A 27,959-nucleotide genomic window follows, 5' to 3' on the forward strand; every position below is an offset into this window, starting at 1 on the left:
GGCTGCGCCTCCTGGGTGACTGACACGGGGCCTGAAGTGGCCGGGCAGGGAGGGGCCTCGGGCAGTCCAACGCCAGGCACCATCTGTGCAGGCCCCTCTGCAGCCCAGCCAGCCAGCTGCCTGCTCCATAGCCTCCGCGGCAGAGACAGAGGGGTGGAAGGAGAGGCAGCTCCAGGCCACCACCATGCATGGATTGAGGCTCTTCTGCTGCTGCGTGGCCCCGATCCTGCTCCTTGGGGCGCGGGCAGGTAAGAGGCTCGCCCTCCTGGGTCTCCCTCCTGCACCCCTGGCCTCAGCTCTGCCCTCCCCGCCTTGTCATGGGCCACAGCTTGGTGGCACAGGATCTCTGGGCTGTGGGTGGCCCTGGCAGCGTTAGGCAGCGGCCGGGTGGGTGTGCAGGAGGATGTGGGTGCCTTTCAGCCTGTCCCCCTGGGAGCCAGCCAGGCATGCCATCTCCGGAGAGGGAGGGTTGGAGTGGCGGGGAGGGGAGGGGGGCAAAGCTGGCAGGCCTCCTTCACCACCCTCACCCCCTGCCAGTGCCCAAGGAGCCACCTGAGGACAGCTGCAGTGTGTGTGTGGGGGGGGTGCAGGATCAGACCTGCTGCTGGACCACCTGGCCTGCACTGGTGGAAAGAGAAGGTGACTGGCTGGCTTCTCTCCACACCAGAGTAGAAGGTTGGCTCTGGGGCAGGCATCCTGGCACTGCTGTGCTGTGCCCTCGTGGTGCTTTCAGCTGCCCCCCTCTTTTGGGGACCTGCCGGTGGAGAGAGTGTGTGCCCGCCTGCCAGCATTCCCCTTGGTTGCCCTTGAGTTAATTTGGTCTCTCAGGCTGGACGCTATATGCCCAGCTGCCACAGGATGGCTAAGTATGGAAACAGGCATGTAACTGGACCCCCCCAAGCCCCCTCCCTGCCATGGCCAGCTCAGCTGCTGCCTCCTCGCACTGTCACAGAGGAGCCAGGGCTGCGGATTTACCTCCTTTTAAGGACATCCTTTGTCATTCTCAAGAACAAAAGGGACTAGTGGGGGGCTGGGGGTCCCCCTCCCCTCCCACTTTCTGTGGGGCACGGGGTGCCCTTGCTATGGCTCTGCTGGAACTGGTAGAACACACATACAAACAGGTTGAGCCCCCGAATCCCACCTGGTTTGGAATCTGCTCTGGAGCCTGATGGTGACCCTGTCCTTGTTCCCTGGCAAGGGTTCCTGCTGTCTCGTGGGCTCTGGAAGTGGGCAAAGGGGCACACAGAGCTTCCTGGCGACCCTGGTGTCTGCACCTGAGCCAGGGCCTGAGCTGATGCTCACCTGCAGCTGGAGCCGAGGTGGAGCAGAGAAGCAAGGCCAGGCTTGTGGAGGGGCGATTAGACACCCATGGGGCCCAGCTCTCTTGTCTCGCCCTGGGCTTTCTGTATCCCAGATTATCCTCCCCTCGGTATCTTGGGGTGGGCCATCAGGTCACACTGGCTGAGCCCCTTTTGCCCTTGTCTGTGTACTGAAAACTGCTTTCAGGGCTGAGTCCTGAGTGTCCCTGGCTTGGGGGCCTGTTGAGGGGCTGGGGGCTGGCAGGAAGGCTGGCAGGGCCTCCTCCCAGGCCTGTGAGATGCTCTTGAGAGAACGCCTTGCTCTCAGGAACACCTTTTTTTGGGGGGGGAGATGGCCTTCTGGGTTGGCATCCTGGCTTTGGAATGCCCTCCTGTATGGAACTGGGTTGCTCTGCACCAGGAGTGCCATTTTTTGGGTGTCCCACGAAGACCTCCCTGTTTGCTTTGTGTTTTGGATAGTAGACGGGTGTTTTCAGAACTGTGCTGATCCTGTTTTTAGCTTTCAGGGTTGGTTTTTGTCTTGCTGTATTTCGTTATGCTTAATTGTTGGCTTGAAATTGTATTTCTATGCTGTGTGAATTGATTTTATTCACACTTTGTTCAGAGCCCTAGAATCGTTTGATGAGAGGCACTTAAGGAATGCATTCAAGGAATGAAGTCCCTGTGGCCCTCCAGCTGCAGGGATGGAGGTGGGGGGGCTGCCCTACCTGAGCTACCTGTTACCTGGCCTGGCGCTTCTGCAGACAGTGGGGAGGTGAGAGGGGATGAAATGGAGATGAAGGGCCAAAGCTGCCTTCTCTCCTGCTGCGATGGGGTGTGTGTGTGTGGGCCTCCTGGGTTTCCCCAGTGAGTACCCCAGTGGTCCTGCTCAGTGCCAGCCAGCCAGCATTGGCTTTAGCTTGAGTGGAGTCTCAAGTGGGCACCATTCTCTGTTCCCAGTTGTTGTGTTTTGAGTTTCCCTTTTGAGGAAGTGTTATGCATCATTTGTGGAGTATTGGGAGGAGATGGGCCTGAAGTGCCGCTTGGCTCTGCCGCTTCCCAGTTCCTTTGGTGGTGAAGCAGCAAGGGCAGCGGAGACTTTGCTCTCTCCCTTGGTTCTGGCAAAACGCTCCCTGTCTGTATTTCAGAAGCTGCCGTGACTTTCAGGCTCTTGGAGGGTCTCTGTCAGCAGTTCCTTCCTCCTCCGCCTCCCTGTATCCGCTCTCCCCGTTGACTCAGGGTCCTTTCTGGTCTTGTTTGACTTCATATTCTGCTAGGAGGTCACATTCCTGGCCAAATCCAGCCCACCTGTGGTGGCAATTGTTGGGCACAGACTCCCTCCAGCCCTGGCCAGAGAAGAAGATGGAAGCCCAGCAGTGTCTGGAGGGATTGCGCACTCATCCCTGCCTCTGAGCTTGTTCTTTCCCACCTTCTTGAAGAAGAAGGCTTCTTCCATCACCAGCCAACTTCTCTGCCCTTTTCAGCTGCTCTGTTGGGTTTTACCTTCACCCAGGTGCATGGACGTAGCCAGGATTTTTGTTGGGTGGGGGCAGAACCAAAGTGATTGGTCAGTTAGTTTAGTATTTCTATTGCTTCCTTGATCTAGAGGGGCAGCTGCCCCCCCCCCCGCCCCTCGACTAGGCCCAAGGCCAGGTGTTGGCTTACTCATCCAGCTGAGATGTGAAGCCCTTCCCTTCGTTTCCTTCCCACCTCTTGCTTAAAACAGAAGCAGCTGGATTTACCTTTATGGAATAATCTCAGATCTTGTAGCAACGCACAAGTTAGTAAGAGCTGTGATGTTCGCTGTGCCACCAGGATCCGCCCGCTAGGGCCCACAACCTCTAAGACTTGAGCTGGTGGTCTCTTTCTGCCTTTTGAGAAAGCCACGATGCCTCTGGGCTGCAGAGGCAGAGCCCTCCCCCCTAACGGTCGTGGAGCTGCTTATATTTGGGAAGGTCTTGCTGCTGCACCCCTAATTCAAAATGCCTCTTGCAATGGACGTGACCCTCCCTTCCCTTCTGCCTGCTCTTTGGAGAACTTTCGAGGCCTAATACCAACTTGCACTTCTGACCATTGATATCCTTGCATTTTAATAGTAACTTGGAAGCCCAATGAGGTCTCAAAAGGAAAGGGGTGAGTCGGAAATTGAAGCGGGACGTGCATTTCTGATGCAACGCAAGTCCAGGAACCTCCTGTGCTGCAGACAAGATTGCAGCTGGCTGCCACCCTCACCCTCAAGCTGCAGAGAGGATGTCTGCAGGGGCAGTTGATGGAACCTGAGCAGCCCAGCAGGCACAAGGGAGCTATATTTATCCCGCATGGGGTTACCCAGCCACAGCCAGTAATAAGCACTGGGGCCTTGGCATGGCTGCAAAGAAATCCAGGGCTCCCGTGTTTCTTTTACTGAGGTTTAGAGACTGCACTGCAGGTGCTCAGTCAAGCCTGCCGAGTCCGCGGGAAGGAGAGCCTGTAAGGGGGGTGGCAGCCAGGCAAGGCCCTAGAGAGACTGGGCAGTGGGAAGCCTGGACCCTGTGTCCACTCTCTGCTGCTGCTTGTGCAGGAGCTCTTTTTCACAGCATCTGTCGTTCCCTCTCCTCCCCTTTCCTTGCTGGGATGGTCCAACAGTTCCCACTTAGGAGAAACAGGAGCTGTGTGACTTCATCATGAGCGCCTCGGTGTGGATTGCAGCTCCTCTTGTGTGGAAACAAACGAAGCAAGTTTCTAACTTGGGTGCTTCTCCATGCCCTTCCTCTTCATATTCTGAACCACAGGGAACGAGTGAATGTAAATAGACTTGATCGTTGCAGGATTTGGGGGTGGTAAGAACTGCTTTTTGGTGTGTCCACGGAACAAACAAAGCCCCTCCTTTGCCACTGATGTGCCCAAGCAAGGAAGGTGGCGTCTGTGTGCAAGAATTGGGGCACTTTCTGGCACTACCTTTCTGGCAATTAGAGTACTTTTGGAGGGTGAGGCCTGTAAGGAAAAAGTCATGAAAGCTGGACCCCACTAGTCCAACACATACTAACAGGATTCTGGGTAGCCGGCAATGAGAATGTGTGAACATCAGCCAGTGATCAAAGCCAGCAGCTGTGATCCCAAAGTCCCGGGAGAACAGGAGGCGGAATTTCCACCAGGCGCTTCCTGCTTCTCCATTCTGCATGCATCTCTTTTGCATGGGGAAGCTACTGGCTGGTGGCATCCTGGCCACCAGCGTGATCCCAGTGTTTTTATCTGCAAGGAAAACCATACATGACACCCCAGAGTTTCACTTCAAGCGATGGTTCTTCCATTGTCCACCAGCCAGCAGGCTGCATCTGGCAGAGCTGAGCTGGCTTTCCTGTGTTTCATCTGGGCTGAGCTGAAATGGATTTGGAGAGGAAAGTGCCATTCCCCAAACTGCAACTTGCACTGAAATATCCCCCTTTATTTCCTCGTGACTTGTGAGTATTTTACACTGCTCCCAAGCAAGGGACGTTGCTGGATTTGGAGGTTCAGCCTGTGGCAGCCCCCAAGAGTGCTTTTGGGAGGGTGAGGTCATCCTTCCAGACATTTGGCCCATTTCCCTCTCTTCCAGAGTCAGGGAGGCAAAGGCTCAGCCTCTTTGCCCTTTCCTCATGCCAGGATCAGGTATGCCTTGTGTCTCTTCCATCCACAGCAGCAGCTACAGGGCAGAATCACACAACTCAAGGTCACCACCAGCTTCACTGGAACCTGAGAATACTTCTTTTTAATTTGTTCTTTAGAAAACAATAAAAGGTTTCAAATATTATAAGCCAAGTAGACGTTTGTGCCAATGCAATAAGTGGTAAAAGGTAAAGGTAAAGGGACTCCTGACCATTCGGTCCAGTCGTGTTCCGACTCTGGGTTTGCGACGCTCATCTCGCTTTATTGGCCGAGGGAGCCGGTGTACAGCTTCCGGGTCATGTGGCCAGCGTGACTAAGTTGCTTCTGGCGAACCAGAGCAGTGCAAGCAAGTGCCGTTTACCTTCCCACCAGAGCGGCACCTACCGGTATTTCTCTACTTGTAGTTTGATGTGCTTTCGAACTGCTAGGTTGGCAGGAGCAGGGACCGAGCAACGGGAGCTCACCCTGTCACGGGGATTTGCACCGCCGACCTTCTGATCGGCAAGCCCTTGGCTCTGTGGTTTAACCCACAGCGCCACCCACGTCCACGCAATAAGTGATACTTTCAACCTTTCTCTTCTACAGCATGTAAGAGCATGGCATTTCCTTCTTGCATTGGCTTACAGATCACCTAGCAGGCCCTTTTCCTGCATATTTTCATTTTAAGATTGCCCAAGGTGAGCACAGAAAAGTGAGCATTATAGAAATAATCACCAATAGGTTTTGGGGGGGTCGGGGGTTGCATGCTTTCACAAGATCCCTAAATTTGCACACACCATCTACAACGCAAACCTCTCCGTTTAGTGGAGGGGCTATGTGACTTCATTTACTTTTGGAATCTGAGACCATTGTGAGAACTTCATGAAAGGTGTCCTTCATTGCACTAATAGGGCCTACTGTGCCCTATTCTACAGATATATCCACAATGTCCACTCCTCTTTCTCTCTCTCTCTCTCTGTATGTCTCTCTCTTTCTCCTCCTCTCTCTGCACCTTCTCTTAAATCTTTCGCCCAAAATCTCCAGCACAAGCTACCTACAGCAGCAAGGCCATCAAACAGTTATTAAAAAGGTGTGGTACCTCTTAAAAGAATTAAATCACAGAATTGTAGAGGACCCTGCAGGAATATGCAGCTGTCCTATACAGGGATCAAACCTGTGACCAGCACCATGCTCTACCCAACTGAGCTATCTTGGATTTCAAAACAACCTCACATTTTGCCTGCCCCTTTGGAGGCCTAACTGCTCACCAAAGGATGTGTCAGCAGTGCAGCCGCAGCACAGAGGAGGGGTGTGTGTTGTTCTCTCCTGGTAACTTTCTCCAAGCAAGCAAAACGCCTTTCTTGCTTGGGCAGCCAGCTGGGCATTTAACCAGGTGTGCAGTCCATCCGCTCTTCAAAGCGGCAGCCATTCTGGAGGACTGAAGAAAACAGAAGCGATAGCAGGTTTAGAGCTGGGCTATTTTCAGAGGCTAGGAGGAACCAGGGCGGGAGCCAGGAATCTTTTCTCTTTGCCAGGCAGCAGTGCCAATCTATGCTGCTCAAAAGTTTGCACCTTTGATTTGGGACTTGCGGAATCTGGCATTGCATTCCTCGGCCTCCCACCACTCTGCATTTGGCCACTAGAGGGTGCATCTTGGCTGCTGCAGTTTTGCAGAAGTTTGTAGGACCCGGCAGGGGTCTTCTTTTTAACCTGGGACATTGCTGAACGCCTGTGTGAATGCTGAAAGGGAAAGCAAAAGCGTGTGCATCCTAGGCAGGTTTACACTTGCTGGTTCACTTTTGTTCTAAACAAGTCCAGCTATTCCCACTCCCGTCGCCATGGGGTGCTGAGAGAGCCATCTTCAAATATCTTGTCCCGTGAAAGATGGAGCAAGCTTGCTTTCTGCTGCTCCAGAGGGGAGGATCTAAATAGATGGATTCAACTTGCAAGGAAGGGCATTCCGAGTAAATATTAGGAAGAGCTTTATGAGGGTAAGAAGTGTTGGACAGTGGAGTAGATTCCCTCAGAAGGTTGTGGACTCTCCTTCCTTGGAGGTATTTAAGCAGAGGTTGGATGGCCATCTGTTACGGATGCTTCAGCTGAGTTTCCTAAATTGCAGGGGGTTAGACTAGATGACCCATGGGGTCCCTTCTGACTCTACAAGTCTATGATTCTATTATCTTGGAGAGGAAAAAAGGGGGTTTGCAATGGCTAGCTGGTGGGCACCGAGTGCAGAGCAGAGTTCTGGCTCTTCAGCTCTCTGCAAATGCCTCTGGGGTCACTCTGTCCTGTTGTCCAAACCAAAACAGAAGGGTGGGAGGGGAGCAGCAGCACTCCTGACCCAGAGGCTGAGTAGCTGCAGGCATTGCCATGTTGGGACCCCCAACCAGCCAGCAACTCCAGGTGAAGGACCCTTGGGGGTCCTGGCTGCTCCTGGGGTGGTGGCTAGTGTCCCTCTTCTTGCATGGCAGCTGGCTTCCCATCAGGGTGGACGACACTGGCCACAGTGGCCCAAAGCTCTGGGTTCCAGCACACATTTCAAGTCGGCCTAAAACTTGCCAGACTTGCATGGTGAATATTGCAGAGCAAAGACAGAGCTCTCTGCCAGAAAACCATGCTCCACGTGCCCAGCGGCCTCGCCACTTCTCTGGAGGGATGGGGCTTCCAGCATTCCCAGGGCTGCAGACAGCAAGCAGGGCCTCTTGCCAGGGGCAGGGTGGGAAGAGGGCCAGAGGTTTGGCTCAGAGCCTATCAGGTGCTGGGAGTGCCCAGAAGGCAAGGGATTTCCACCTCTGCAGCCATGGAGGGAGTGCAGGTTCTCTGAGAAAATGGAGGAGGAGGAGGAGGAGGAGGAGGAGGAGGAGGAGGAGGAGGAGGAGGAAGGTTACCAGCCAGGCCCAGCAGGCAGGCATCACAGAGGGAAGAGCAGACACCACTTTGCAGGGCTGTCAAAACAGCAACAGGGACAGATGGGAAACTCCCTTTTGCTTCCCCATCACAGGTGGGCCTTTGACCTTGTGAGGGTGATGTGCTGACTGCAGAGGGAGCACTGCGCTCAGATGAAGGACCCCCCAGGGTCCCTCCCAGGGGCCAGGCTGGCTGCTGGTCCTGACAGGAGGGGAGCAGTGGCCAGAGCAGAGTCATCCAGAAGCACCGCAGAGGGCAGCTGGTGGTTGGGGGAGCAGAGGACCTCCTGGAGGGGCAGTTGCAGGTGGGACAAGAGCTATGGCCACCCTGCTCTATTATGGGGAAAATGTCACACATTATTTCTAGCTTGCTGTGGAGGGCTGGTGCCCTCTTCTCTGTTCATCATAGCCCTGCCTTGTGTGGGCATTAGGTGGGCACCCCACTTCCTCTCCTGCCACAGCTCTGTTGGGGATAGTAGGTTACAACACCTGGGGGGGAATTGCTCTCTAGGCTGAGCCACTGTTTCATTAGTCTTTAGGTGTATGCTGACAAAGAGGGCCAGGTTAATGCCATCATGTCAGAGAGAGCCTGTGGAGGGCTGTGGCTTGCTCTTGGGGGGTTCTGTTTGGGCAAACCCTGGAGTGGTGTGCCTGTGGCTGAAATCTTTGCATGGGGCATCTAGGTAGCTGCCTGCCGGCTGCCAGGACATCACTCTCTGGTTCACCTGGCTGCTGCTCCGCCTGCTGCCGTTTGGTGGGATTGGTACGTGTGTCTGAGGCTTGACCCTGGCCATCCTTCGCTTCCTAGGCCACAGGGACATTTTGTTGCTTGCGACTCCAACACCCAGAAGGCTCCGTCACCACTTCCTCCTGCAGGGTCCTGGGCTGGAATCTGCCCTGCCGCAGCCGACTTGGCATTCTTGACGTGCTCTCGGCGGCTCTCGGCGTCCTCAGCTCCCTTGGTGCGGCACGCATACAGTACTGTACGGCGTGTCCAAGAGGCATCCCAGGGTGTCAGTTTACAACAGGCTTGTGCGATGCGTTGGAGGGCTCCTGCCCCCACCTGCCACCCAGCCAGCCTGCCACTGCCACCGCCTCTGCCCCTCACCCACAGGGAAAGGAATGAGGCCTCTCTCCTACATCCAAGGTCCTGCTGGGCTCCTCTCCATGGAGACACTTCCAAGACCTTTCTCTGTGTGTGCGTTGGTGTTGTGGGGGCGACGGGGATGCAGGGGCAGGAGCCATGAAGGGAATTTCTGTGGTTTGTAGCAGCAGCGGTAGCACCCCCCACCCAGTTGCCAGTGGTATTTTTAGCCGATGAGGGAGGCTGCTTGGGTGTTAAGCCCATAACCTTCAGCCCGTTTTGCTGCAGAGCAAACATCCCTTAACTATCTGCAGCTCAGCAGAATTCAGCGCTCGATATAGTTGGAGGCCTCCAGTTTGGGGCCAGCGAGGGCAAGGAGGGCTCTTTATATAAGGCTGTGAAGGTCACAGGAAGTGAGGGGCCAGGAGCTCCCACCTGAGTCCAGCCCCCCAAGGGAGCTCCTCAGATCTTTCACCATTGAGGTCTCCATAGGGAACCAACCACTGAGGTTCTGCCCTTTGTTTAGTTCCTGCCTCTGGGCAAATGCACCAGGTCTCTCCATGTACAGGTCTGAGCCTCATGGCTCCCCCTGCAATAATCCCCACCACCTCTTCCTGGGCAAAGCTTTGGTGGGGGGAGGAGGAGGAGAAGGAGGAACCCCAGCCCAAGCGACACTTCCTGGGAACAACCATGGACCTATGATGGTCAGAGGGCATTCCTTTCGCATTTGGGTGCACCCTGAAGCAGCCAAGGTCTCTCTTTCTAATCAGCAAAAGCAAAGCATTGTCATTATGTTTACACTGTGGTGTTGTGCCTTTTATATTCTAATACAGTATAAGAGAGCCAGGCCTCTCCAAGGCAGGCAGGGAGGCAGCCTTCTCCCTTGGAGGTTTTTAAGCACAGGTTGGATGGCCATCTGCCATGGATACTTTAGTTGAGATTCCTGCATTGCAGGGGGTTGGACCTGGGGTCCCTTCCAACTTTTCCATTCAATGATTTGATGATTCTAAAGCCTTTCAAAGAGGCTGGCCAATGCTTGGGGCCTGGGGCCTTCCCCCAGGTGGCAGGGGTGGATGGCCTTCAGCTACATACCCTGCACAAAGGAAAAGCTTTGCATGGGCAAATGGGACCTGCCCCTTGGCATCAGGTGTGGAGGGAGAATTATCCCTCTAAGTTGCTGTGGTTTTCAACGGAGGTCTGCTGAATTTCAGGCGTCCATTTCAGGCCAATAAGTAATGGTGACCCTTTCTCTCCCCCCACCCACCCAGCTATCTCCTGGGATACTGGCCCGATTCACTCACCACTTTCCCAGGTGCAGGGACCCAGACTTGGAGAAGAGGGAAGTAGACCCAGTCAAAGCAGAGGGATAGTTGAGGCCTGGTGTGGATGGCGTAAGGGCTGTGTTCCAAATTCGGCTCATGTTTTCCTGCAATGGCAACCGGGACACAAGGAAATGATTGGCTAACCTGAACTACTGGTTCACACCGGTTACTAGGGAGGTCACCCCAGTGTCTGGGGGCAACAGCTATTAGGAGCATAGGAAACTGCCCTGTACTGACCCACTTTGGTCCACACTGATTCCCTGGCTGTGGCTCACCAGGATGTCCACCAGCCCAGCTAGAGATGCTGGGGATAGAAACCGGAGCAGGCAACTCCCTTGTATCAGCAGCTCCACTGGCTCCCGGTCTCTTTCCTGGCACAAGCTAACAAGGGTGGTTAAGCTGCTTAAGTCCAGGTTACCTCAAATGACCCTGCCCAGGCTCTGAGATCTTCAGGAGGGTACTCTTCTCTTGTTCCTGCTAACCTCCCAGGCACACTTGGTGGGGAAGTGGGAGAGGGCCTTCTCGGTGGTAGCTGCTCCCAGGCAACTTTTGAGCTCCCTCCCTGGAGAAGCCAGGCTGGCTCCCTCATTGATGTCCTTCCGTTGGCAGGTGAAGACTGTTTTATTTCAAGAGGTTTTTGGGAACTGACTAAGGTTCTTAAAGGAAAAGGCTTTTAATAGTTCTGTGCTGTTTTTACTATCTGCATTTTAACAGATTTCCTTTCTATATTATTTTAATTCTATTTGAGTTTAATTACTTTTAACAATTCTCTTTTAAACGTTTTTAGCTTTTCGCATTTTGTTGGTGCTGTTTTAATTGGTGTAAGCTGTCTTGAGTCCCGGATTTGGGGAAAAGGAATAATAATAATAATAATAATAATAATAATAATAATAATAATAATAATAAGGCTCTTCTGTATTTGGGGTGTGCTCTGTGGAGTGGGAGTGAGAATGAAGATACAATACCAGTAAAGAACTTTCATTGCCAGCATTTGCATCCAGACATGTGAAACATCCCACGAGGCTCGGGAGATTTTGTGAGTCAGTTCCTGTTTTCAGCTCTGCCTGCGCTGTTTGGAGAGAGCCCTGCCTCTCTCTGATGCACCCCTGCCAGTATATTCAAACAATAGAGACTGATCTGGGTTCACACAGAGAGGGGCAGGTGGGTTTGGACTCCTTAACTGTAAACTAGCTACTTTGGAAGGATCCGTGCCATCACATCAACGCAAACGTGAGGTTGGCGAAGGAGGCAACTGACCCCCATGGCCTCTGTCTCCTTTTCTGTCCAGCTTTCCTTAGCCCCCAACAGAAGGAAAAGGAGAGCAGGAAACTTCTGGATGCACAGAAGATGAACTTTGAGAGGAAACACAAAGTGTTTGGTGATTCCTAGCCTTACATGGTACTTTGGGATATGCTAAAACCTTCAAAAAGTATTTAAAGGCAGCTGCTTTCTCCCTCCCAAACTGTTCCTCTCCTTCCTTGGCTTTTCTCTTTCTGTACTTGTAGCCTAGGAAGGCAGGAAGTCCAGCAGAGAGAGAGGGCCAGCCGGCTGGCTCTTAGGCTTGCTCAGGGTTTGCCTGTGTGTAATCTAAGCCATATTCCCTCCAACCAGCATCAGTTTGCACCCAGTTTATTGATAGGAGCAAGAAAAGCAAGCTGGATTCCAAGCCTGGTAGTTGGGACAGGGTTAAGAATGTATTTATAAAAGCCCCCTCAAAATGCGCATCAGTTTCAACATCCCTTTAATAGGAAAGGGAACAGCCTGGCTCTGCCTGCACCTTTATGCAGAGCCACATGTGCAAATCGTGTGCCCCGAGTGAACCACACAGGCCGTTTTGAGGAGGGAGGCAGGCTGAGCACAGATCAAACTGACTGACCATGTTCTGACTATTTAGAACTGCAAGTCTCTGCCCCGGATGGCACAGAAGACTCTGCCACCTTTGCCGAAGGAGGCTTGTTGCCCGGAGACCCAAGCCTGGCAGAGAAGGAGAAGCTGCTCTATGGAGACTCTGCTGCTGTTGCCACCGCTGCCATCCCACCTGGGACAGGAATTCCCTTCCGGCCCTTAGACAGCCAGGAGGAAGCCAGCACAGGCGTGGAAGGAAGCCCTCGTGCTGATGGCTCCACTGAGGCAGCTGCTGAACTGGACACCAGCTCCTTGGAAGCTGAGGGTCTGAATGAAAAGGAAGCCCCTGTTGCTGAACCACAGAATGCCCCCGACAAAGGGTACGACACGGATGGGCAAAGGGAAGCACCTGAGCAATATCTCGCAGTCAACAAGGAGGAGGTTTTGGCTGGAGAGGAGGCTGAAGAGAGTGAGCAGGCCCAGTCAGAGGGAGTTGCCAAAGATGCTGCCCCAGGCGGAAGTGGGAGCCCCTCCCAGAGCCTCCTTCAGCCCCCTGTCAAGACCAGAGAGGAGCCGTCTTCCACTCAGGAGGACAACATTACTGCTGACTTGGGCAGAGAAGATGGAGCTACCTCTGTGGAAAGACGCTTTAGTGATGGCTCCCCTGCAGTGAGCACCTTGGGGGCACCAGGCAGAGCGCCACAGGAGCCCCATATGTTAGACGGGCAAGAAGAGTCTGAGGAAGCAGAGGGAGGAGACGACACCAGCCCCCATGAGGAAGAAGCAGAGGAGGAGACAGCGGATGGTCCTGGGCAGCTTGATGCAGAGGATTTGGAGGAGGAGGAGGAGGGAGAAGAAGGGGCTACATTGGCCAGGGAGGGGGATACCAGCCTACAAGAAGGAGAAGGTTCTGATGAAGATGAGTCTGAGGAAAGAGAAGATTCTGAGGAAGATGAGGCTGGGGAAGAAGACAGTTCTGAGGAAGATGCGGCTGAGGAAGAAGACAGTTCTGAGGAAGACGAGGCTGAGGAAGAAGACAATTCTCAGGAAGATGCAGCTGAGGAAGGGGACAATTCTCAGGAAGATGCAGCTGAGAAAGAAGACCCTCAGTCACAGGAAGATGACAGCACAGTGGAAGCAGCAGAAGAGGGTGCTGCTGCCTCAGCAGGAGAAGAAGCCATGGCCCTTGGAATAGGAGGAGAAGAGGGTCCTGCCCCATCAGAGAGAGGGGGGAGAGCAGAGGAGAGGGAAGAGGGGACTTCCCCAGGGAAAGGCGTGGGTGAAGTGGAGCCAGGAGATCCCAGCCTGACATCTGACCCTGAGGTTGACACCCACCTCCAGCATCAAGAGGGAGCCCCCAGTGAAGCAGAAGCAATGCCCACTCCTCCCAGCAATGAAGACACCCTCAGTGGTCATGAGGAGGCATCCTCGGAGCAAGCCCACTCAGTCCCGCCTGCCGCTAGCCCAGCACCTCACAGCAACCCTCCAGCTACTTCCACTGCTGGTCAGTTGACCTGGAGAGGCTCCAGCCCCCTTCATGCCATATTGTAGGGCTAAATAAAACAGCTCCCACACACAATATTCCGAACAGACCTACCCTGGCTGTCAACCCCCCCCCTTGCCCCCTACCCCAATGCCTTTGCTCACCAGCACAGGACAGTAAAGGGGTGGGAGTGAGGAGAGAAGCAGCTGCCCAAGAAGCTTCAGAGAAGAGTTTGGGTCGAAAGGCACTTTGCATTTTTTAGTGCAGATCTAAAGAAAGTAAGGGTGGTGGGCCTCTGTCCCTCTAGGTGTTCTCACTGTTTTGCTATGTGCTTCTACATTTTCTCCCCTTCTGTTGGATGCATAATCTGCAGTGCCTTTTTTGCCAGTTTAAAGCCTCAGCTGTATGGGGAAGGTTACCAAGTGGTCCTGTATGGGTTGTAGTCTAGAGGCAACCAGTTCAGCATTTCTGCAGAAAATACAGTATTTTTCAATGTACAAAACAGGAGTGGCCAACTCCCAAGAGACTGCGATCTACTTACAGAGTTAAAAACTGGCAGTGATCTACCCCCCTTTTTGGGGTTCAGGTCAAAGTTGTTGAGCTTTTTTTTAGGAAGGAGGAAGGCCCATGGGGGGGGGTGTCAAAGTTGTTGAGTTTTTTCAGGGAGCAGGTAGAATGTTGAGCTTTTTTAAGAGGAGCCACAGTTGTTCAGCTTCTTTGGGGGGAGACGTCCAGTGATCTACCGGTAGATCACAATCTACCTGTTCGACATGCCTGGTATAAAACTATCTTTTCCCCAAATTTTTAAAGTTTAAAATTGGGGGTCATCTTATACATGGAATGTTTAAAATATTAATTTCTTAATTTTGGGAAGATATGGTAAAACAAAACCTGAACCAACAAAATCAGTCCAAGTTTGCTATAATGATGCAAAAATCCAAGATCTCTATTATGTCAAATGGTCTTTGAGTTTTTTTAATTCAGCAAAGCAGCAACCTGAATAATAATTTTTACCTAGCAATAATAATAAAATGAAACATGCAAACAAGATGCTGTACAATAATGGTTGACAGACTTGAAGTCTTGAAGTCTAAGGATAATTTTAATTCTCTGGCATGTTGCCTGAAGGCCTGTCGCTTGGAAGGAGGGGGTTCCTGAACTCAAAGGGATTTTCTCCAGCGTTTTGACAAATGAGCTAAATAAATTCACCACGTTGATTTTCAATCCACACATTGTTTCCCCCCGAACTGCACAAAAGCCCCCCCCCCCCCGCCCCCCACAGCTTCGACCAGTAAGGTTCTGAAAAGCCCTCTAGAGGCAATTAATTGCTGGCATGACTGTCAGGAGGGGCGGTTCCTTGGAATAAATTCCATGCCAGGAATGTTCATCTGATCACCTGCCATTGAGGGAGGGGGCAGGAAGCGAGAAGGAGCTTCCCTTTGTTAATGCTGCTCTTGAACACACAGCTGATGCCAAAGTGTAACCAGAGCTGTATCCAGTGGCTATTTGGGGACCAGAAAGTCTTCTCTGCAGCTATCGGCTGCCTTGTGGGGTAGGCTGGGCTCAGCTCCCAGCTGGCACCACAGACCTGCGCCGTGGGGCCTATTCAGTCAGACCCAGCAAAGAGGCAGGGCTCCAGTGACTCCCAATGACATGGGAAGGAATTGGTTCAGGAGTGGTGGAGGAACTGGGACAGGCATTTTGGACCACAGAGGCATGATGGGAGGATGAGACAAAAGAGAATCTAGTCTGCAGTCACACGACTAGGTGGCAAACATCGTGGGCTGTTTATTAACATGTGACTGGGTGCATTTTTATACTTTATGAAATTTATAGTCCACCCAGCATCTGAAAATTATGGATGCTGCCAGCTGTCTGACCATGTGGCCAAACACACTTTGTCAGGGAGGGTGGCAACAGGAAGGACCCCTTCAAGAAGCCTCTCACTGTCTGGGGGAGCAGCTGGACCCCCTGCCCCTCCTGAGATGGAATGTGAATTGCATCAAAGAAAGAGCATGGGCTTCCTGCCATGTAGCTGTATTTTTCTTCATATATATAGCTTTTTCACAATACATTACAATAAAAAACAGCCAATCTAAATGAAAACACAAACATAAAAAGAAAGAGAAAGTACCAAGTCCTTCCCCAAAAGTAGAGCTTAACCCAGTGCTATTTTTCTAGAAAAAGAGGTGCCAGAACTCACCATGAACTCCTCCTTTGTTCTCTTATAATGTCAATGGCGCCCACCTGAGAGGTGCCGGAACTGAGTTCCAGTGAGTTCCAGCTGGAAAAAAGCCGTGGCTTAACTCTTGTCTTTCACAGAAAGGGATGGACCCTCCCAGTTCTTACCTGGGAGCATCCCTTTCTTCTCCAGTCTCCCACCCTAGGAGATCTTCCCTTCTCTGATTTCTCACACAGGGTCCTTCACCAACCAACTATCACCTTCATGTGTGTATAATCCCAATAGTGGCCCAGAGTAGAGGACACATGGACACACACACACACACACACACACACAGAGAGAGAGAGAGAGAGAGAAGGAAAATAAAATAATAAATAGAAGATAATAGACTAGAAGAAGAAGAAGAAAAAGAAAAAAGGAATAAAAAGGACGTCCAGCTATTCTTCCTTCTGCAGCTAAGCAATATTTTCCCAGTCTCAAATTCATTCATTTTCCTTTCCACAGAAAAAGTCTAAAAGTGGTTCTCTAATTAGTTATCTTTGTTTACACAAGAGTCTCTCCACTGTGGTCATATATTAAAATAATATTTTTTAGTTATTTATTATATATTCATTAATTCACACCCAGTTCCTTATCTTCTAATTCTATTTTCTGTTATTTTCCATCCCAATTAAAACAAAAACAAAACCCTTCCATTTCCACTTCTTTCATTTCCCCCCCAAGAGAAGCACCAGAGGCGTGGCAGCTTTTTACTCTGAATTCACTCCAAATTGTACACATAATCCTCAATTCTATCTCTGCCAGATCAGGATGTCTCTTGATCTCTTCATCAATGGCTTCATCCACTCCTCCAACATCATAACTTTGCCATTTGGCTGTTTCATCCCTCTAGACACCTGTGTGAAAGATATATCCATTTCATAATCTGCTGCCTCCAACTTTACCATTTCCCTCTCCTGTTCTGGCAATCCTTTATCGATATCATTGTCCAAAGCTTCTGTGTTTACTTTAATTCCATTTTCCATGTCATCCTTCTCTGGTCCATTTTCATCCACCATTTCAACAATCCCAGCTCTGATCTCTTTTAATTGCTCATCCAATAATTGTTGTAAGATGCCAACAGTCAACAGAGTTGATGCATTGCCATTCTGAATATTCTTGCTCTTCTTAATAGCTCAATCTTCACCTTAAGATCTTCACTGTCTCTACCTTAAGGGGTTCAGTCTCCCATCTTCACAGCATACCTTATTGAGCCTCATTCTTTTCCCACAGTGGCACAGAAAATTTATTTTTAATTTGAAGTCAGCACTTTCATTGAGAAAACAAGGGACATGCTTAGAAGTGCGGCCCAGATGCTAAGTAATAGGTGGGAGGCCTGCTATGCCGTCTTCTGAAATTCCCTGTTAGGCTCTCAAGTGATGAAGTTATTTTCCATTTTATAATATAAAACCTCAATTGACAGGAGTGTCGACTTGGATTTAAAATGGTCTCTGTTCCGGTGTATCAACAAGTTCATTTGGAAAGGCCCCAAAAGTGTTGCATGGCATACTGTCAGAGGTTATTCCTGTCATGAGAGACCCCCTCGCCTTGCCCATCATTGTGAAGTCAGGATGCAGCAGCATCTAAATTTAGAAGATTGCCCTCCAGCAGCTGCCAGCCCCTTAGCTTCACTTGGGAGGCAAGGTTGGGGGCGGGGAAGGAATGCCTGCACAAGGGAAACCTCACTGCGTGCCAAAGGCCTGGATGAGACTGTGGAAAGCCTCTTCCTTTCCCCCTTGGGAGCTGGGACCGACCCCTCCTCCTCCTCCTGGATACCTTCCCTGCAGGCTGTGATTCTATCTCTGCTCTTTCTGCAGAAGAGGCGGAGGATGCCGGGGAGTCTGCCAGGAGGGACCGCACCCACATTGAAAGCACCTTGAAGCTGAAGGAAGAGAAGCCTGCAGATGACTATTCAGGTAGCAGTGGAAGGGGACAGGTTGGTGGCGGCGAGGGGGAGGATGCAAAGATGTGCTGGGAGAAATAGGCACACACCCTGTGTGTGGCATCATCTGCAAAGTAGACCATGCTGCCTGACAGGGCCCCAAGCTCTTTCTCCAAAGAGGGCCCAGTCCATTCTGTTTTCCTACAGCTTTTTGAAGGGGCCTGCGACCTCTTCTAGTGCCCTCTGGAAGGACTAGCAGGCCATAGCAAGGGATGATGGTACAGACGCACTTAGGAGGCTGCCTTCAACTGAGTCAGGCACTGTGGTCCATCAGGCTCCATAATGTCATCTCTGACTGGCAGCAGCTCTCAAGCTTTTCAGATGAGGGGACAGAAGGATCATTTAGGTTCTCTTGGTTTTTCATTTTTCCAATCATTAATTTGGTTCTCTGCACTTTGCAGCAATTTTTGAATAAAATTTTTGAATTAAAATTTGTCAGATTTTTAGTATGAATTTATCCCAATGAACCCATTTTTGTATGCAGTTTTGACTACACTGCACCTTTTTGCAAGCAGCCTCTCCTAATATTTGCTTTTGTGTGTGTCATTTTTCACAAATATATTCATCTTCATGAACATTTTCCCCACATATGATTTTTGTAAAGATTGCTTGATTGGAGAACCTCATCAAAAACTTCGGGTAAGTGCAAATTTTGAGGGACAGCTGTGTTTCGGTTGCACATGGTTTCGGAAAGTGTTTATCTGATAGACCTGTTTTTAAATGCAAACTGAAACAAATTTATCTTCCATTCTTAACCTGGATATAGCAGGGACTGAACCTTCTCAGTCTTCCACAACAACCCTTCTGCACAAATACAGAAATACTGATTGATTGCTTCCTTCTGCCAGGGGCAGGAGAGTGGGAGCTGGTGACCCTCCATTCATGGTTTCTCTGGCTCTCCTGCCCTTGCTACTCTTCACCACTGGGTGTCCTTCTCTGCAAGGGAATCCCAGTTTGCAGAGCCCTCCTGGCTGGGTCAGCAGTGCCATCCCCATCAGAGGAGAGCAAGGGAAGGAGCCCTGGGCTCCTCTTTAAACCCCACCACATGATGTGAGGCTGGAGCATCTTGCAAGCATGGATTGCAGAGATCAGATTCCTTGGAAGCATGTACCCTGCCTCCCAAAGAGGAGCCCAAACTGGTGAGCCGCAGAGGTGTCCATGTGTTCTCTTGTTTCTCCGAAGATGAATGCCAGGTGCCCCTCTGCAGAGTGAGGAAACTTCCCCATAGGATCTGGGAAGCCCCTGGAGGAAGGGCAAAGGAAGTGGAGATGGGGGAAGAAGAGCAAAGGTGTTGCCAAGTGGCATCGCTTGTTCCTCCTGCCAGAAGCACAATCCCAACAGCCCTGCACACCAAAAGGAGCAGCCTCTTCCTATTTTAAGAAAACGTAAAATCCTCTTGCATCTTCTTTGCAATGTTCTTGGTAAAACATGCGTGTGTAACAGGGGAAAGGCCAACTGGGAGAGCCGCCTGCCTCATATGCCTGCACATTTAGCTTCCGACTGCCACTGGCCACTTCACTGACCCGGCACTGGGTGCAAGGGGCTGTGGTGGTGGGCAGGCTGGTCTGGTTTCTGCTTTGATATGTTCCTCTTGGCCTCTTGCCTCATTGCAGGCACACTGCAGCGGCTGAGGAAGATCTACCACACTTCTATCAAGCCCTTGGAGCAGTCTTACAAGTATAACGAACTACGGCAGCATGAAATCACAGGTGAGGGTTGGGTTCGGGGCACCACTTTTATGTTTTGATGGGCTGCCATGTTTCGTCGCCAATCTTGCGAGGTAGGAGGGAAGTGGAGAGGCAGAAGAACATTCAGCTCAAAGGGGTCTCATCTCGCACTGCAGTATTTTAGAAGGCCCTGGTGCTGCTGGAATCAGAAGTAGAAACTTACTAGCAGGACCTACAACAAAATGTTACAGTGTGGAAAGCTCCTGTTCTGGATATGTCCCCCTTCTGGATACTTCATTCTATTCCCCCTTCCACAGAATTCTGTAACCACTGAGCACCTTCTCAGTAGGGTGTTCCCCCCACCATTTAGCATCTGTTCCCCCCAAAATTCATTTCTCCTTCTACCAGCCTCGGGTTTCTCCAGGACAGCCAATACACCCCGTGGACTGTGCTGGTCTTTCCACTCTCAATGTCCTTTAAGACCATGTGAAAAAAGGCGAAGGAGAGCAGATGCCCTTTCAAAATCTCCTTTCTTGTAATCCAGACCAACGGATTCAAGTTACAAGAACGGAGATTTCAGCCAAACACTAGGAAGAACTTTCTGACAGTAAGAGCTGTTGAACAGGAGAACATAGAACAGACTCCCTGGGAAGGTGAGACCTCCTTCCTTGAAGGCTTTTAAGCAGAGGTTGGGTGACCATCTGCCAGGGATACTTTAGTTGTGATTCCTGCATTGTGAGGGGTTGGACTAGATGACCCTTGGGGGTACATTCCAGCTCTACAATTCTATGATTCTGTGAAATCCATCAAACTGCAGTGGGGCTGAGTATGCAAATAAGCCCCTAGCTCATGATCCTCCCAACAAAATTGGGATGGGATTTGCATGTTAATCCCTGTGGAAAAGAGGTCTTTGATGCATGAGCTCCTTATTGTGTTACTGAATGGATCATGAATCATGATTCCGGCCTCTTTCATAGGGGGGGGGGAGATCCGTTGTCGCTGCATCCTTCCTCGGAGAATGCCAATGCCCATCTTCTCTTCTTGATTGATACCAGCCTAACCAAGCATCCCTTTTCCTTGAGCCTTTCCCTACTCACGTTGCCTTTTCTCTCCCCCTGGCCCTGTCCTCTCCTGCCTAACAGCTTACCCTGGACGCACCTTGGGCTCCTCAGCCACAGGTGGGTATGGCTTCCTGTCACTTGCATGTGAGCACGGCTCCTCTCAGGCAGCCTCTCTCTGCTGAGCAAGCAAGTGTCACAAGACATCTCCCCCACCTCCTTGCTGCACCTAGCAGCCCCTCTTGCTGGACCAGAAGGAAAACGCACCCCTTGTGCCTCTTTGGTTGCCTAAGTTGGCTTCTGCACCATCACCAGTAGACCTTTTATGTGCCTGGCTGAGCTAACCAGGCTATTGTTAAATAACAAACAACAGCAGCAACAACTTATTACTAGTATTAAATCTGCACGTACAGAAACAAACCAAGTAAATACCAATGCAAACTTAATATGAAATATACATACTTTTGTTTAGACAGAAAAGGGAGAGAGATAGAAGGGCAGATGGAAAGGAGTACACAATCTTATCACAGTGTTTCTAGTGATATTTGTGGCTCAGCATCCTCCTATATTTTGTTGCACCAATGCATAATGAAAGGACTCACTCTCTCTCTCTCTCTCTCTCTCTCTCTCTATATATATATATATATATATTCCCCCCCACTTCCCTGCCTTCCCTCTTACAAGGTCCATCAGCTTTACAATTAAAACATTCTTTTGTAATCCAATCATTCAGTGTCTGTGGGGTGGGTGTGTTTATTTTTCTCCGATGAGAAAAAAAATCAGAAATACGTTAACATTTCTCTATGACATGATCTCTCTTATATCCCAGAAGCCTCCTGTAATGCTCTCAATGGTACTTAATACAACTGCCCAGAATGATTTTATCCTCCAGCATGGCCAAAATATGTGCGTAAGAGCAGCATGTGCAGCTTTACATCTCCAGCACATGTAGACCTGATTTAAACTCTCCAGAGTAAGATACCAACTGAAAATGTTCATTAAAAAAAATCTTAATGTAACTGAAGGGCCCTGCCATGGTCACAGCAGGGGCTTGGGCAACCCTGGAGAGGATTCGCATGGCTAAGAGTTCCCATCTGCTTGGACTGCTCCTGCTTTTGGAGACTGTGGAGGGTGATGGCAGGTGAGCAGCTTGTGTGTGCACTGTGGTGCCTCACCCTACCCACTCTGTGTAGGTTGTGATAGCTTCATCCCTGGCTTGCACTGATTGCCCCAAGGAATGGCTTTTTAGGCTGGGCAATGTTCCTGTGAGCTTGGGGGCATGGGTCCAGGTAGTTATTTAAGAGGTGACTGGAAAATTTTCAAGGAAACACCTGAGCTTTTCCTGCTTAAGGGGGGGAAATCACCCTGTGGTATTATTGCTTTCCCCTTGCAGATGGAGAGATCACTTCCAAGCCGATGGTGCTATTCCTGGGACCATGGAGTGTTGGCAAATCCACCATGATAAACTACCTCCTGGGGCTGGATAACACTCCCTACCAGCTCTACACAGGTAGCATCTCTGCAGTCTTAGGCACCTGTATGACCTGCCCCTTTCTGCTAGGGATGGAAGGAGCTGTCCAATTCAGTTCTCTCTGTTTCTAATTTCCCCAGTCTTGAATCCAGTTCTCCACATTTTGCAGTAATATGGGAATTTCTTCTTGAAAATTCATCAGCATTTTAATGCAAATTTCTCCTAATTAACACATTTTATATGCAGTTTTGACAAAAAAAATTACAAGTAATATCCCCTGCTCTAATGCATTTTTGTATGTCATTTTCACTAAAGTTGTTTTTGTTATGCACTTTCTCATATATAATGTGTCCTTATAGACATGATTTGGTTGGAGAGGTGAATCACAAAACTTGGATAAGTACACATTTCAAAGGATAGCTGTGTTTGTTATCATATTGTTTTGTAAAGTGTGAATTTGATAGATTTGGCTTTAAACATGTACTGAATTGGATTTTTCCTCCACCCTACAGCATAGGGGCTGTTAAAATCTCTGTAGCTGGTGTCAGAACAGACCTTTTTGGGGTCAACCATGGTTTCTGCTAGCTGTGCTTCAAGCTCCAGCTTTTCCAGCTTAGCCCCATTGCCTCTCTGGAGTGCACCCTGCTTAGCAGGTCAGGCGACTCCCCATTGGGCTGGCTTCCCTCCTCAGGTGGTTGCCTGACTGCAAGAACCACAGTTGGCAAGCATAAGGGACTTGCAATTTTCTGCCTTCCCTGCATGGAGCCAATTAGTTTGAGCAGGAGTGACCTTTTCAGTGTTCTCTCCTCCCCACCTCCTACCACCCTTCAGGGCTTCCTTTCTCTCTGATTCCCAATGAGCAAAGCTTTCTATTTAAATGAAATTTCTAAGCAAGATGAAACAAGCTCAGCAGTTTGGGGGTTCCTTTTCTGCATAAGATGCTGCGCAGCTTGGACCTGGTGGCAAAATGCTTCTAAGTACTGCTCTAGAAACTGCAGCAAAAATGTTGTCTCCAGAGTGGAGTCAGTTGCCTGAGCTGTACTATCTTCCTTTGTGTCAGCAGAATGAGTGGTAGTGTTATAGCTACCCAGGTTTCTGCCAAACAGAGCAGGGTATTGCCCTCTTCTCTTGAGCGTGGTAGAAGCTGGGACAATGAATGCTAATTTAATGATCATTTAACACCTTCAAGAAGCTATTTGTTTTAAGCCATGGGGGGGGGATGTACCGGTATTATAAAGTCACAGTCATCAGCCAGGAGCAAGAGATGAAACCATTTGCCTGCTTGGCATAAGCACTGCTAAGAGAGTTTTGGAAGGGACAATAGGATTGTTTTCCTCTGCTGTGAACTTGTTGGGCTTTGAGAGAGCAGAGATTTTAACTGCTTTTTGCCAGATGTTTGAGTGTGGCCTTTGTTTTGCTCTCTCCTTGAACAGGAGCTGAGCCCACCACCTCAGAGTTCACCGTCATCATGCATGGCCCCAAGCTAAAGACCATTGAAGGCATTGTGATGGCTGCGGACAGCACACGCTCTTTCTCACCTCTTGAGAAATTTGGTCAGAACTTTCTGGAGAAGCTGATAGGGATTGAGGTCCCTCATAAGCTCTTGGAAAGGGTTACCTTTGTCGATACTCCGGGGATCATTGAAAACCGGAAGCAGCAGGAACGAGGTAAAGCCCTATGCCTTAATGTTCTGAGGGTCTTGAGGTGTTTCAATTTGAGTTTTTGGTCAATCACAAAATTCATATAGCATTGTCAATAGTCAAATGAGATATCAATATTTTTCACGTTTTTAGCATTTGCAGCAATATGTACTGTACATCAGTTTGACTTCACAGTTTGGCCAAGCTTTTGAAGTGCACCGCCCCCCCTTTTCAACTTTGCTTTCTCCATTGCGATCTAACTATCCAATCAAGGGATAACAGCAAATAGGATGGGGTCCTTCAAGCAGGGCAGCTACACCTGCAGTCTTCCAGATGTTTCTGGACTACAGCTCCCATCATCCCTGACCACTGGTCACCCCAGGTGCTGGGGTTGGTGGGAGCTGGAGCCCAGGAACACCCCTGCCTTCGTGAAGCATGGGTTTCCAAAGATGTATCACTAAGGGTTCTGGGCAATCATTGTCATGTGCCAGATGTCAGAAGGTTCCTGGGCTCTAATTTGATGTTCCTCTTCCCCTTCTCTTACAGGCTACCCTTTCAATGACGTCTGCCAGTGGTTCATTGACAGAGCTGACCTCATCTTTGTAGTGTTTGACCCCACAAAGCTGGATGTGGGGCTGGAGCTGGAGATGCTTTTCCGCCAGCTAAAGGGACGGGAATCTCAGATTAGGATAATTTTGAACAAAGCTGACAGCCTGGCTACGCAAGAGCTCATGCGAGTCTACGGAGCCTTGTTCTGGAGCCTGGCTCCACTGATCAACGTCACTGAGCCCCCTAGAGTCTATGTCAGCTCCTTCTGGCCCCTGGATTACGAGCCCGACACCCACAGAGAACTCTTCTTGAAAGAGGAGATTTCACTCCTAGAAGACCTGAACCAAGTGATTGAAAACAGGCTGGAGAACAAGATTGCTTTTATCCGCCAACATGCCATCCGCGTCCGCATCCATGCACTCTTAGTTGATCGCTACTTGCAGACCTACAAAGACAAAATGACCTTCTTCAGCGATGGAGAGCTCGTGTTCAAGGACATTGTGGAGGATCCAGACAAGTTTTACATCTTTAAAACAATCCTGGCCAAGACCAATGTCAGCAAGTTTGACCTCCCTAATCGTGAAGCTTACAAGGACTTCTTTGGGATCAACCCTATCAACTCCTTTAAGCTTCTTGCTCAGCAGTGTTCCTACATGGGAGGTTGTTTCCTGGAGAAGATTGAGAGGGCTATAACCCATGAGCTGCCAGAGCTCTTGGGGAGTATTGGCCTGGGGAAGAAACCCAGTGTCCTCTCCTGCGACACAACTGGCTGTGGTGAGACTCCAAAGAACCGTTACAAGAAACATTAGTAATCTGTTCAGTGTAACCACTCCTGTGTTCCTGTTGGTGAATGAGCTTATGTCTTATCTGTCCAAGAAGCCAAGGTCTGTTAACCCTTTGAGTGCCACACCAGCAAGAGCTAATATGCAATGAGGACTTGGAGTCACTGGCATCAGTGGCAGGGAAGTTGGGTGAACCTACAGAAGAGAATAAAACACTGTGAATTCCTGATTTTTATTATCTAACCTGTTATTCTAAGTAGGAGGCCATGTATTGAGCTGAAAGTCCAATGGAGGGGCCATTTCTTCTGAGGCAGTCATAGGCGGAAGAAGGAAGGATGAGAGTGCTGAGGGCGAAAAGAGGCTGGTCTCCTGACATTAGGAGAAGCACAGGCATGGCCCTCCCTTGCACACAATCTGTATGTAGTTTTTCCAGCTCCTTCTGCTGCACTTGGGATTGAGGACCACAGAATTCATCGCCACATGTATAACCAGCATTCTGCTTGAGACTCACAACAGGCCACCATCACTAACTCTTCACCAGCAAGCCCCACTTCAACTGCATCTGAGCATTCCCCCTGTAGTACGTTCAATGCCCCTACTGCCCCATAACTGAAAGATTACAGACTGCTGTTCCTCTGGAGTCTGCCTGGTCCGAAAGAAGGCAGCTTCCTACTCTCTTGGAAACCTGGTTCAGAAACAGAAATCCTCCAGCACACATCAGAATCCAAGCAGCTCCTGCAGAGGCCATTTGAAGCCTGGCCTTTGGGGAGTCTCATTTGCAGTGGAGGCTACTTTGTATGTGTGTATATGGACACAGAAACCTGCTGCTACAAGCATAAAATTGTGAGTCTTAGCACTTCACTCGCTAGGACTTGGCATGGTGATGGGGCTGGTATCTGAGACCCAGGATTGCCAGGCATCTCCTGCCCCTTTAGCATCCTCTTAAAGCAGCAGCAGCTGCGCCTGCTACTACCCTTGCCCTTCCAGGTTTCTCACTGTGGGTTAAAAACTGGCTAGTCTTTGCCTATCTTTTCTCTTTTATAGCTTCCCAGTTGTTCATTTGCCTCCCTGCACCTCAACATCAATTTTTTGTGGTTAGTTGCAAATGGTTATTTCTTAAGTTAGAACAAAACTCAGCTTTCTTGTATGTGAAATAGGAGAAGAAGTCCTTTAGGTAGCACAGCTGATGGCAGTGCTGAGCGCAAACTGGAGACATGAGGTTAGTGAGTGGTAGGCAGAGATGTCCAGGCCTTACACCCTGATGATAATGTTCTCTGAGTGTGAAGGGGGCCTGCAGCAATTATGACATCCAGCCAGTTATCAGCACTGAGATAACATGCTGGCATGCCTTATTAATCTTGCAAGGGAGGTTCAAGAAAGGTATAATTAAGCAACCTGAGAAAGACAGAAGTGAAGAAAAGGTGAAGCAGATGAAGGTAGCATGATTGATTGGTTTGCTTGCTTTCCAACCCAAATAAAGTATTTGAAAATTGAAAGTTTTGAGGAAATGGGACAGCAGGTGAAAATGCAGCTCAGCACCAGATAACAGCTATGGAAAGAGTCAGTGCAGAGCAAAGAACCCCATCCCCCAATATCTTGGAGTTGCTGCTGCTGCAACCTCCTTCTCCATTCTTCTCTTGTATATTAGCTTCCTACCCTTCTCATATCACAACTGCTTCCCACCCTGCAGTGCTTTTTCCAAATCAGATGCTCTGTTCTTGTGAATGATCCTGCATTTGTCTCTACAACTGGTGGAACAGAAAAAAAGAAGTGTGCTGAAACTGGCTCTCCAAAGTGAAATGGCCTTGTTTTCTGAGGAAGCAGTGACCCCAACAGATGGGCTCCACCGCCTCCATTGCCTTTCTCGTCCTCATGTGTTGTGTTTCCCCTCTTCTCCTCTTCTGCCACTTGACTTTCTTGTTTTCGTTCATCTTTCTTGCCCCCTTTCTTCTTATGCATCAATATACTACAGGTCATGTCCAATGAGACAAGGTTGTTTTCTGCAAGTTGCGCTTAGCAACTTGTTCCGTGTGGGGTGCAAGTCTGAAGGGACAAATTGGATGCAATGGCCACCCCCATGGTCTACAACCCACAGGAACAGGTGTCTTGTCTGCTGGCATGACTTTGAGGGCTGCTGAGGGGCAGTAGGATCTGGGATGACACCAGAAACCCAACACAGCAGAAATTGCAATTCAGTGGTAGTGCTGAAAGAAAAAGTAATCAAGGTGTGCAGCTGCCTGCTGCTTGCTGGATTGAGATGCTGGGAGGTGGGGAGAAATGCTGAGCGACAATCTTGCTGACCTGTGCTGAAAGGTGGCAATTCAGCCCAATGCACTGAATAAAACTTCCCGGTCCCTTGGGAGTGCAACATCCCAGGGATCCCCTGGTCCTGCCTTGCCCTCCTTCCCTTCCCCCACCCTCAAATCTACACTCAGGGTCTCTTTTGAACAATAACATGTTCTGTTGGCACCTGACAAGCACGTGGTATTTCAAGAACAGTAGAAACTCCAGCACCGAAAACTAAGTAGGTGATTTCGCTGGAGGAATTTTAGCCATTGACAGCATGGCTGAAATAGTCTGGCATCCATCTAAACTGGCACTGTCTGAGGATCAGCCAGAACAGATGGTTCCTAGCATTACCAGTCTGTCTCTTCTCAGTCTTGAGAATATGCAACTTTGTGGGCCACTGATCGGAGGGGGGGGAGCCTGTGTACTTCTCCATTTGGTTAAATTACCAAAACCAAATCAAATCAAATCCACTGTTGTGTGCTTCTTTTGAACAGGAATTTGGACAGATACATTTAAAGGAATTACATAGCTGTAATATATTTCCAGTTAGTGGTTCACAATAATAATCTGTATTTGGAGAGACCATGTACATCAGCCATTCTAATAAATTCTGATCTTTTCCAATCACATTCCTTTATGCTTTGTTTCTGTTGTAGAGAAGACATATTTGAGCTGGTAGATAAAATAATTTGGGGTCCAGCAAACTGGTGGAAAGATACTCCCAGATTCACAAACATGGTTAGTTGCTTTATTTACAAAAGATGAGGCAAGACCTGGCTTTGAGGCAACTCTTTACTTA

The 27,959-nt window shown here is 49.8% G+C and overlaps 1 protein-coding gene across 2 annotated transcripts; it reads left to right on the forward strand.

Annotated features, from left to right (window-relative positions):
* The first annotated feature begins 25 nt into the window (after positions 1-25).
* SRL (sarcalumenin) lies at positions 26-27,789 on the forward strand. Of its 2 annotated transcripts, XM_033166522.1 has the most exons (8): positions 26-248; positions 12,108-13,562; positions 17,580-17,678; positions 19,318-19,413; positions 20,514-20,549; positions 21,823-21,939; positions 23,334-23,567; positions 24,087-27,789. In XM_033166522.1, the coding sequence occupies exons 1-8, from the start codon at positions 185-187 to the stop codon at positions 24,896-24,898; spliced, it is 2,913 nt and encodes a 970-aa protein (XP_033022413.1). In that variant the 5' UTR covers positions 26-184; the 3' UTR covers positions 24,899-27,789. The 2 variants fall into 2 exon arrangements, with proteins under 2 accessions (XP_033022413.1, XP_033022412.1); XM_033166521.1 differs by lacking the exon at positions 20,514-20,549 and having other exon boundaries at positions 36-248.
* Positions 27,790-27,959: the final 170 nt, after the last annotated feature.

Source organism: Lacerta agilis, chromosome 13 (genome assembly GCF_009819535.1).
Source record: "Lacerta agilis isolate rLacAgi1 chromosome 13, rLacAgi1.pri, whole genome shotgun sequence".
Taxonomy (NCBI): domain Eukaryota; kingdom Metazoa; phylum Chordata; class Lepidosauria; order Squamata; family Lacertidae; genus Lacerta; species Lacerta agilis.

Coding starts and splice junctions, on each gene's coding strand:
- SRL (XM_033166522.1), top strand. CDS start 185: ATGCATGGATTGAGGCTCTTCTGCTGCTGCGTGGCCCCGATCCTGCTC. Junction 21,940..23,333: donor TCCCTACCAGCTCTACACAG/GTAGCATCTCTG, acceptor CTCCTTGAACAG/GAGCTGAGCCCACCACCTCA. Junction 23,568..24,086: donor CCGGAAGCAGCAGGAACGAG/GTAAAGCCCTAT, acceptor CTTCTCTTACAG/GCTACCCTTTCAATGACGTC.